At 41.4% G+C, this 12,031-nt stretch overlaps 1 protein-coding gene across 6 annotated transcripts in view; it reads left to right on the top strand.

Moving 5' to 3' along the window:
- Window positions 1-12,031, top strand: part of LOC124416660 (DNA N6-methyl adenine demethylase-like) — an 89,492-nt gene that overhangs the window by 57,544 nt on the left and 19,917 nt on the right. For 5 of the 6 annotated variants that reach the window (XM_046897926.1, XM_046897923.1, XM_046897922.1 and 2 more), the window contains one exon: window positions 7,959-8,183. In XM_046897926.1, coding sequence (XP_046753882.1) covers window positions 7,959-8,183 — 225 coding nt within the window. Of the gene's footprint in view, window positions 1-382; window positions 715-7,958; window positions 8,184-12,031 lie in introns of all 6 variants that reach the window. The other variant, XM_046897924.1, reaches the window with a different exon arrangement.

Below are 12,031 nucleotides of genomic sequence, written 5' to 3'. Positions count from 1 at the left end.
TTACAATCTAAAATTGTTTTATCAAATCACGAGATCTTTCCAAGGGGTCTGTAATCCGTTCGACGGAGCATCTGTACTACCTTCGACATCGGATGTGTACGTATAGGTATACTAATCGGAAACAACCTGCATTTCGTCTTGTCTCACTCGAAAGTTTCAATTCCGCAATACTTTTGTCAGGAAACCGGTAAAATCGATCGATATCATCGTAATCGTCACGTTTTAGTCTCACGTATGCAATTGCTTATTGCCGCAGGGTTACGAGCTATGTCACAGCCTGCATTTGACCAATTAAACTAAATTTCGACTCTCTCTCTCTCTCTCTCTCTCTTTCCTTCCTTATCGTCTCCTTCTCTCACCCCGGTCAACGTTTGGTATTCAGTGAGCCGTAGCGACAACGACAGAAGCAGCACGATTGCCAGTGTGAGTAGTGTTTGACTGACAAGGCGGACGATATAGATTAGTCAGCTCCGAAGAGTTGGGAAGAAGTGGTGGAGGGGATGTTCCTCCGTGCGCCTTTGCACGCTTAAACGAAGGAAACGAAAAAAACGAAAACAAAAAAAAAAAAAAAAAAAAAAAAACAAGAGGAAAACCTGTGTTGTAACTCTTTTTGATCTCCATCGCGGTGCTGGAACAGCGCAACGAATATAAACGAACCGATATCACGTGCCAGAGGGACACAACGGAACGCACGCCAGACGTCCTTCCAAGACAGTAAGTTTTTAATGTGTATACATATATAGGCATACATATGTATAGAAGCATGTATGTATGTACCTAACGATCCGGCATACGCGTTGCTATATACACCCGCCTTACTGCCACCTGTGACGTCATCCCACGCACCGATCTCGCATTACTCGAAAACACGATATACGGACGAGACCATGTTATGTGCTTTTGATCCGCTCACGTCGTTGTTTCGGGATAAGAGATAAGGAGATATAAGTAGGTATAATTATAGAGAAGAATTTCTTTGATATCATGAAAATTCGATCAATTGTCGCGAAGGTTTCACTGATTTTGCTGCACGTGTATCGTATCTTGGCTTTTATCGAAGACAGCGTCGATCGATGATCAATTCGCGCTTGCGGGGTTATTATATTCCTAACATTCGCCATATCCAGACAAATCCATCAATTATTTATTCAACGTCAAGGGTTCGGAATCAGAGTTATACATAATTCTTATCTTCATGTTTGAATGAGTGAGCTTCGTTTGAAATCTTTCATATGTCGATTATATTGACTATATTCTAGGTATTTTGTTTTTGTTATTTTCCCTCGGGTAACAGAAAGAAAACGTGCGGTAAGAATCATTAATTAATTGATTTGTTCAATAAAAGCGAGCAGCGGATTAGGTATCAAGCCTGAAACAAGTTTGCTTCGTGTCAAAGTTGCTGTGCTGCAGTATTGTCGTTTCGAAAATACATTATACGACGATGCGCCAAAACGATTACTTTGACGAATAGTTATAGTTGATTGAGCATAATAATTGATTAGTCTTCGTTGGAAGCGTGGACATGTAATAATTAAATATTCATGAATGTATATACCGGACGTACATGTTATTATTCTCGTTTCTGTTCTTCTCTTTGCTTATTCAACTGCATAATAATAATAATAATAATAATAATAATAATAATAATAACAACAACAACAATAATAATAATAATTTTAAAAAGATACCAAAGTAAGAATAATTGTGAAAAACTCACAGCTGCTTTTAACGTATGAAAAGTATACCTAATAAATAATTTGATAAATCGTCGTTTGACAATGAGTAATATTTCTACATTCAAAAAATTGTAGTTATAATTCATACGTCTCATTATCAACTGCATTAGAACGTGTATATATATATATATATCTTTGTTGAGAAATTCTCAGTCGCATAATCGCCTGCAGGGAAAAGTCGAAGCCTATGGACAGCTGTTGTCGGGAGACTTAAGCGTCGAATCGATTTCCTTTCATCGATTACCCCGCGCCAACGACGGATACTTTCACCGTTCAAGTGTAAGACGTGTTGCGTGTATCATATATGTACATCTAAAGGCGATGTTATCTCAATTTTTTCAATTTCATCAATTTTTTCCCCGTAGAGTTTTATAGATCCTTCTTGTTCTTGGTAGGCGAACGCATCACCCAATGCTCAGCATCTTCGGCCTTCGCGTCGTTATCGCACGTCCGCCGCGTCAGGCCCTTCTCAAGGCTTCGAAGCGCTTCGATGTCGTTGTTAAATGCGAAGCTGCTGTTTTATTCTGCGTTGCGCAAGCATCCATTCCACGGAATTCAGGTCACGCGGTGTCCCATGCTATTAACGACACGCTATGACCGCAAATGAAATGATTAACGACGGTCGCCACTTTTCCAGCCTGCAGAAGAGTTGCTGCACGAATCGTTCTCACTCCGTCTTCGCGTTCACCTTCAAATTAAACATGGCTGTACGCCGTAATCGCTCCTTCCCTTCAGACCCGAGACCCTCTCAAACCGAGCGGTTGGTTCACCGAAAATTGGCCGCAAAATTCGAGGAGTTTGGACAACGGCGTCGAGTTGCCTACGCTGTTCGGCAACCACGTGGCCCGCCACGTGGTCTCGGTATAGGCGCGTGATTCTAACCCGAGAACTCGAGAAGCGGGGCAAATGACCCTCGGCATTCCGGGTCGTCGTCAAGGGTCCGAATTATGAGGGGGAATATCCTCGAAGGGCCCCTTGCACGGTTCGTTGAGCGTGTTGAAGAGGCTTCCGATCGCGTTAGGATCCGAAAATTTTGACTGACGTATGAAAAGGTCGTCCGCGATTCGGGTCGGCAATCATATCGCAAATATGCGTTGAAACGAAGGGAACAGATTTTTCTCAGCGTATTTTCGTTTTACCTTATTTTGTGTTTGATTTTTTTTATTTTACCTTTTTTCTTTCGTCACTCGCTATCATTTCATAAAGGCTCACGGTATTCGTCGACAGCTCGATGTGTATTACATATCGACCGTCCATATTTCCATGGAGAATATCAGGAATCCGTATGGCTCGCTTATTCGGATAATCTTCTCTTTGAAGAAACAAAACGGGATTAGTGATAGAAATAAAAAAGTACATCACCCTATACTGACCATTTTCGTTGAACGTTGAAACCGGAATCCTGTAGTACGCCATTTAAGCAGCCAGTAGGTACACGGTTACCGACTATTTCTAGCATACGTTTAACCGCAACATCCGGAAGCTGGTTTGCCACATTTCCGGTATTTTCAACTATCGCATTCACTGTTTCCTTCTTGTATTTGCTCGGTGTATACAAAATTTACGTTGCTGTTGTATGAGATTTAACGTTTTATTCTGTAAAGTTTACATGATTTAGTTATTCGTTTATCATTATTTGTAGGAAAGGAACGAAAAAGGAATTTTGGATCCAGAGACGAAAGAGAACTCATTTCATGAGCTTGGTTAAATTAAATTTGGATTACAGCATCGTGAATTTTGTTGCCAGATTTTTAACTTTTGTGATTTCTATCGTTGATCAAACTCTATTCAGTGTTGGAGGGAGTTTGAAGACGAGGAGCGATGGTCGTCGATAACCGGTTTCTATCCGGTTATTGAATTGTGTATATTAGGTACTGTTTTCCTCTTATGCCTCTTATTAGATATATGTCATGTACACATACACGCAACTACCTCTTGATATTTCCGTTATAGGGCTAGAGAATCGAGGTTCAGAAGAGAACGTGTATCTATAGCGCGAATTTTCTAACTGTTGAGAAAAATCAGAATGACGCGATAGATATAAGATTTAGAGATTGTTGAAACCGATCGTCGAACTTGTATTTTGACGGAAATGAAGAATCGTCCAACAATGTAAGAATTTTAATTGAATTGGGCATTTGATCTCGGTTTGCTCGGCAACTGATTATCTAGGTACTCTGCAAGTTTGAAAGTAACTATATGCTCGGCTATGTACGTCGATTACCTGATAAAAATAACCTAGCTTTTATCAACTACTCACGGGCTGGGATTGGGTTCGTTTAAGTTGGGTTCAGCTAGGTTTGCTTAGCTTGTATTTCTAGATATCGATTCAACGCGAACACGTTACAAGAGTGTATTATATATATGTATAATACACACACACACACACACACACACACACACCTATAATATGTGTATATATATATATATATCATGTCTGTAATATCGACGTGACTGCTCGTCGCCATTACGGTAACACTGCCTGCCTCACGGTATCGTGTGTCACCCTCGTTATCTGTGCTGTGTGTGGTGAAAAGAAAAATAAGCGTATAAAATATTATAGTGTATCACTTTCTTCAACGTTGTCAACAAATGACGAAACGACTGTCCTTTCTTGTTTTTTGTTCTTCGTTTTCCTGTACAGTCTAACACGCATTTTTTGGAAAAATGTTAGCCAGAATTATGTATTCCACCTTAATCTTATTTTCTGGTACGCAAATCATCATCGGTGATGAAGAACAAACGAGAAAATAGAACAGTAATAATGTAGAATCATTTTTCGACCCCGTTATAGATGACCTCTAATCTCATTCATGCCACGAAGAAAAACAAACCCTCTGGACTTCACGCGATAAACGTCATTGATTTATTAACGCTGATGATAAACGTCATGCTGATGTGAATTTGTTGTTTCTATATCTCTACATAATAGCTGAATTTTGATAATTAATTCCTATTCCTATTCACTGTATGCTAAAGTCCCATATTTTCAACACACAAGCATCGATTTACTTATTTCATATGTATAACTCTTGCATTGGAGCCAGTGAATAACGAGTTTAATAATGAATAGATCGTTTGAATTGCGAATAATTTTTGCGACGGTAATACGGAAAGTACATCTATTTCTTCATATCCTATATTAATTTTCTTTTTTTGCTTTTGTCGTCAATTTATTTTGAAAAGCAATTTTATTGATAAACAAGAAAGAAAAAAAACATAAATCACATAATGCTAAAATGGTATAACGAAGTAGTAATAATAAAAATTCATCGTATTTATGAACAAAAAATTTATTTGCCTATGAAAATTTGCTGTATAATTCTGTAATTCTGTAAGCTCATAGACTCATAGGTATACACACACACGCACAAACTATACTTGCTTATCTACGTTTTTCGTAACTGTACTAAAAGTATCAATCTACTTCTTATAAAAGACTATCCGACATACTTCAAGAAACTCTAAGATCGTTAAAGCATTATCACAGAATTGATTAAAAAAACGGAGACTCAATTTTTGGCAAGAATAGTATTTTAATAGCTTGACCTCGGATGTATCTACAAAATCCGGAACTGCGAATACTTTTCGTACAATTCTTCGAGCCGGTAGATTTTGCATCGTCGATGGACCAACCCTGCAGGGGTATTTCGCAGCGGGGGGTAAACCGCCTGAGAGTGCTGCAGCGTATCTTCGTCGTCGTCGTTGTCGTCGTCGTCGTCACCAGCGAAGCATGTGCGTCTTCCACTCCCCCGGCTCGGTTCTAGCTACGAGGACGCACGGAGGTTGGAAGAAGCTGTCTATTTATAAACCCTAATAAATATACATTTACGCGCATATACAGCCACCTCGTGCACATGTATATCGTAATAGGGGCATTGGACTCCTCGGGGACAACCCCTTGACTTTCGTTAGTCGACGTGTGTATGTATGTACTCATTTAGGGTACGACGAAACGACTCTCGGCGCCCCCGTGCGCCGCAGGAAATCCAATTGTTTCATCTTCATCGACGTCCCGACGAGACGGGACGAGACGTTTACTCGCCTCCTGGAGCGATACGTTGTCTCAGAATTTGAATTTTCGTTGTCAATCGAGTCGACCGTAGCTTTATGCCATGTCAATGGACCCAACCGGAAATCTATAATCATTCATGAAAGCAAATTAGATTTGATCTTTTGGTTTACGTATACCAAAACGTATATGGGTAAATATTGATTTACTGTAATGAAAATTTGTAAATTCGTAAAAATTTTTTAACGTCTTTTGACGTATCTTCTATATTTCGATTTCATTGATGGAATATCAATTGTACAATATATCGATTTGATGTGTCAGCAGGACAGAGTTTGAAAATAATTCTATTCTATTATACGAGGTTGAAGTTGGTGACGTAATCGTAACGAAACATTGGGAAAAAAATTATTATATTCTTAACTTTACACCGATTTTTAAGGAACTAAGATCTCGGAATATGAGTGTATTTTGTTTTGTTACGGTTTACTGAATTTCAGATAATTTCAAAATTGCGAAATAACGGTTTTTATTCAGGATGAATCGTCACAATTTTGTTACTAACTTCAATACGATTATATTATTCTATTTGCATCCATTTTCATTTCTGGTTTCATTTCGGATAAAATTTCTTGCTACTTGTAGTGTTCGTAAAAATTGTTTCAATCTTGTATGGAAAAATCTAATTCCTTATTCGTTGAGTTTGCCAAATTTGCGATACCCGTTTTACGATTGGTACTTACTTGTTGCACACGTCCGTCTGCACGACGATGCATCGAAGAAATATCCGGGGGTTCTTAAACGCGGTTTACGGTCGAAGTATGCGAGGCTGTTGACCCAAACAATATATCAAAGTCAAACTACAATAGTTCGGGGAATATCTTCGTTATTAATAAACCGATGCAAAATTTAGAGCTTGACGTGAAATTCGTGTATAAATCAACTGTATCCGTACATGGGAAACCAACAAAGTGCAATAACATTAGCTTTTTTCACGAGACACCTGATGCTGGGTCTCACCCTTGCGTTTTTTTCGCTACACATGTAATGTAACGATTGGCCAGCTGAGCTGTATCGTAGATACCGACAGGAATTCTTTGTCTGACTTTATGGAAAGCCATCTAACCGTTGTGGCCCACTTAGCTAGATATTTTTAGCAATAGGGTCACGCCGGCACGTATGCAGAGGGTATTCTAGCCACTGGACGATCAGTTTTTCTTTCCTTTATTTTGTTCGTTTTAAATCGCGACTCGAAACGCTCCATTGAGTAGAGCTGTCCATTTCCCAATGCGTAAATCATTCAGGTTAATGTCGCAACGTCCGACGAAAGATTTTATGCTACCACATCGGCAAAATACAGTGTCTATATAATGTATCTTTTTCGCTCCAAAGAAGTGAAATGCGATCAAAACATGTTTTATGAACTGCAGGAGATATTTTTAATAACAATGAATGAGTTGTGTGATAAATATAAATAAATATATTAACTAGTGAAACGAATGAATAGATTTATCTTAAGAATAATGACCCAGATCTTCACAACGTTGTTGAATTCAGTTTACAGCTCATTATCACTTTAACAGTTTGCAGGCTAGCGTAACAGTTGAAACAGTTGTAAAAGCGAATGAAAAGTTTTCATCAGAAGCTCACGTGTCTTCGGCGATCTTTTCGTAATGTACGGAAAAAGAAAGGAAAAAAAGAAAAAAAGATTTTGCAACTATATTTCCTCAATCCGTTCGAATGTACATGATTTGTATTCAAATACTGTGCGTAGTTGAATTCAATTATACATATATATCTACCGATAAAGTATAGTTTGATTTAATTGAATACTCTGTTCATGATGGATGAAATATTTGATTAAAGTCCATCGGAATCAATTAATGAACTTGTTATCTGGCCAAATCAACCTGCCCCATAGATCGATTCAATTAAAATTTTGTCCGTTATACCTACAATATTTTGTCAATTCAAAATTTCGTGTATTAATTTCGACAATTCATTATTTAAATATGTCGAGCTGTCTTGAGTTGAGTGAGATCGACGAATACCTGGGAGTTACTGCAGATTCCATAACGAATCTTCCATGCACATCCGAATGTTAAAGGACTCGTCTTAAAGTCCCCCGAGTACCCAGCGACGCCATTGGCGCTATATAGATACCTATATTCCCGTTAAATAATCTTGTTTTTTGTTTCAAATGCTTACAGAGTTACCGAAAGATCGCGCGCCAGGTCAGCACGCCAGATACCCCGACGGTTGGACTCGGCAGTCCTCAGGCAGGTATTGGCGGCTTGCAACAGCAACAACACCCACAGCAACAGGGACTCCACGTCGACGCCATGCAGCAGGCCAAGGACAGTTTGTCACCTGCGGTTGTTCAGCAGCCCGGAGCTCTTCGCAACGGGAATCCAGCGCCACCAGTTGTGTCAATGGTGAGTTCATCTTCTTTTTTACTCAAATCGCAAGCGCGTCCGCTTTTGATTACCGGATTCACGAGCCCTCGGAATCGAGGAACGGAGTTTCGATATGCTTCGATTTTTCTTCCCAAAGTAGGTAGGCGGATATCCTGCACCTTTCATCGGTTGAATTGGATAGCATCGATTCTAGGCGATGTGAGGAATTGGAGATTTGTTTAAATACTGATCAAGGGTCCTGTGACGCTAAAGTAGAAAACAACTTCATGATCCGTACGTTGATGCAGTTGTAATTATGATTCGTCTTTGGTATGGGTACATTTTTCCATCAGTGTATGTATGTAAAAGTAGTAACGAACGTTTTTTTACGCAATTGGTACAAATTGATGTACCGTCAAAATGTTTGTGTAATATGCGTGCTTATTTCAGCACTACATTTATAAACACGTGACGATAGATAGATAGATAGATAGATAGAATATTCATTTATCTACGACAGAATTGGATACTATTACAAAACGGAATCAAGTACAGAAAACAGTGTAGAAAAGTAAAACAATTTTGAAGAAAGGCGAATTATGATCGTAGGGAAATTAGCAATTTTTCCACAGAATTTTTTCACCCGTTGCTCTTGAGATCAACTGTCTACCTTGAGACGCTGATATCTGCGGACCTCCTGAATTTGCGATTCGTCGACAAGAAACATCTGTTTCAGAGAAAGTAAAATATACCGTTTACTCCTGATAGTCACTTACCAAGGAAATCAACCGTGTGAATTACAAGGGTTCCGTTAGTTAGAAACTGAAACAAGAATTCGATGGCCACGCTGACATCGTCGGTCAGAAAAACTGCTTCATCTGTCCTTGCCCGATGTGTTACGTGGTCGTGATTGATCAATTCGTGGTTTCGGGTTACATTTAATGCTTCAGGCATTGGTCTGAGGTAGCTGGTTTCCGTACTCGACATCATCCAATTACCACGTATATCGTCTGTATTCTCTCGTATGCACAGCGTCTCTTGATGGTGATATTTGTACAACTGTTCCGGTGAATGGAAAAGAGCGAAGGTCTCCGAAGATCGTAATGGACATGGTATCATTTGTCATTTACATTCAGATATTACATTTTCTCCATCGCGTATGAACTCTTCGCTGGCATCAACGAATCATTTCATTCGACGGTATAATTTTTTCCCGTGTAGGTAGTACAGTTGTTGTTTGCTTATCGGAATGGTCGAGTCGCTTATCTGCAGTACCGCCTATGTTGGTATCTGTAACGTGCTCCAGTTTTCTCGACTCCACACATGCCAGCGATGCGGTGCGTGCAACGTTTCCTCTTATAGTTTGTTATATTATTATACTGCGTGTATAATGGTATTTCTAATCTAAAATCGCAGCTCGTTGCCTCCCGAGAGTTTGCCACGCTTCGTGTATTTACCACGGATAATTTTTGTCTCACGATTGTCCCGTTTTCCCGCGGTGAAGTAAAAAAGAAGCATGCTGAATTGAAAATATTGGTTCCAAATAGTGATTCAGTCGTTGTAATAAATCGATTCGTTTGAATCGTTGTATTACTGTGAATCAAGTCAAATGTAACTTCATACACGAAATGTTTTTGCTTTCGGGTATGGAAAGAATTTTTTGACTGTCCATACGTAAACGCTTTCTTGCTCGAGCTCAGTGAAGTGAGCGAGTGAGATAATGTATCCAATATAGATGTTTTCTAATCCCGGACGTGCGTGCGTGTCAAAATTAGCGGCGGTTCTGTTTTCACTTTCGAGTGGCATTTAACGAAAGTTGTGAACCTGAAGCGGTGCCAGATTTAGGGTCGGTTCACTTTTCTCTCGAGACCACCGCGTGTCCAAGTAAGCCAGCAGCGGGCCCCCCTGCAGGAATGCGGGAATCCTTCCTCTCCGCGCGACTCGAGCGAGGGAATCACGCTACCTACCCAGGTTACTGGGCAAACCAGTCTCCAAACGGGTGTCGTGGTCCCTCTGCCCATTCCTCGTCGTCCTCGTGTGGTTGGTGTATCATTATGGCGCCTACGCGGAGACCCGATGCTCTTGCGAATGGGCATCCACGTGCAGCCAACGCTGACGACCTTCAAGGCCACGCAGAAGGTCTTCACACCGACGTGACCTCGGCTCTTTACCTGATCCTATTATTTCGTCTTTCACCGTACTTGACGAAGCGGATGGGGACCAGCAGTGAACAATGAAGAACTTGGTCTGGAGAACGCGGCGCAGTGCGTGCGATGACTCCACAAAGTGGTCGAGCAATCGCTGCTTTGAACGTTCAATCTTTCCGGCATGCTCCAGGGTCCTAGTTGAATGTGTTATAAATAGCGGGATGATCCTGTTCTACGATGGTCGATGGTACGACGAAGAATTGAATAACAATCGATCAACTAACATCGCCTCGCGGAGAAAAGGGTGCACCGAAAATTCGGGGATGGTGCGGTAAACAGATGGATTTTGCTGTTGCAATATGGGGATTATCCCGATATTCTCTTATGCTGTTATCACTAAAAACTACAGTACAATGTCCTATACGGTATATAAAATTCATCTTCATCCCGCAACAGCAGAAACTGATCTCTTACTATACCACATTTGAATTCGTAGTACTTATAAACTTTTCTCCGTGAATTACTCACGATTTCTCTAGACTTGGTATGACGGTGAAAAGATTTCTTCCCTGCGTCACGAAAAATCTTTCTTTTAAATCCCATTTTTGCTACCGAGCAGAATAATATCCATCATCACCTCCCCCGCTGTAGCAGTGGCAGCAGCCTCTTTCAACTCGGCTCAGCGCGACGCCGATCTTCCGTCTCTCTTTGGCTCTGGCTCGCCCCTCTTTCAGCTCTTCCCATCCCGCTCCACGTACGTCGGCGGTTCCTGTTCCTGCGGGTATTGATTCTCGTTGGCGGGCGGTCACCGCCCCCGCAGCCGTGGTGGTGGCCGCCGCCGTCGCTGCCACCGTCTGCTACCAGTCTGCGTCCCCTTCCTAGTTTTCTTCGCCCAGAGATCGTCCTCCGTTAAACCTCTGACCGTAACTATTTTCGGCTATTTATTTTGGCCTCTTGTGATGTCAAGGGTTGGGCATCGCGCCGAGGAAGTCATTGGCCGAATCGCGGTGTCTCTTGGTCCGCGACGACCTCGTTCAATGCGAGACTGGTCAGGGTTAAGAGCTCAAAGCGTTTACCGGGTGGCTTCGGGTGTCGAATGGTCCTTCCGGAGATCAGGAGGGTGCGATGACACGAAGGTCGAGCCCCTCGAGGGTCGGCAGCGCCCCCGCTTAGTCCCGCAGGGGTGTTTTCAAGACGGTCGTAAATTCACTCCGAGAGAGTTAGACACCGCGATCTAGGCCAACGTCGAGAGTCCCACCGCTCGAGGATCAGAACCCTTGTCTGGCAACTGGTTGCCTCTTTTATCTCTTGGTGAATTGCGACAGTTGGGGTTAGGCGCCTTGGAGTGGGATTCATGTTCAAGTGTATACTATGTCTCCGTTAACACGTTGCAGAAAAAAGAAACGTTTTTACTCACGCTGAGTTTACTCTACGTTTGAAAAGAATTTCCCACTCACAACATAACATAACCGCATACGGCTGCATGAGGATCGAGGCTGTCCGATTTCCGAAAACGATTTCCTCAATCAACACCGCAAACTTCAATTTCCGACGTAATATCTACGGACGTGTAATGTCGTATGTATGTGCTCACATTTACCACATAACACGTTTGTACAGACAGCATATTTCACCGCTATGTATTTGTGGCGAATCGTGCATTTAATACATTTCGCCGGGTATACCGGAAGACAGGAATGGGGAGGAGCGTTGGTATCGATTTAAGCGGTCAGACCACAC

This window comes from Diprion similis, chromosome 2 (assembly GCF_021155765.1).
Source record: "Diprion similis isolate iyDipSimi1 chromosome 2, iyDipSimi1.1, whole genome shotgun sequence".
In the NCBI taxonomy this organism is placed as follows: Eukaryota; Metazoa; Arthropoda; class Insecta; order Hymenoptera; family Diprionidae; genus Diprion; species Diprion similis.
Note: the sequence above shows the minus strand (reverse complement) of the source record. Positions and strands in the feature narration are given on the sequence as shown.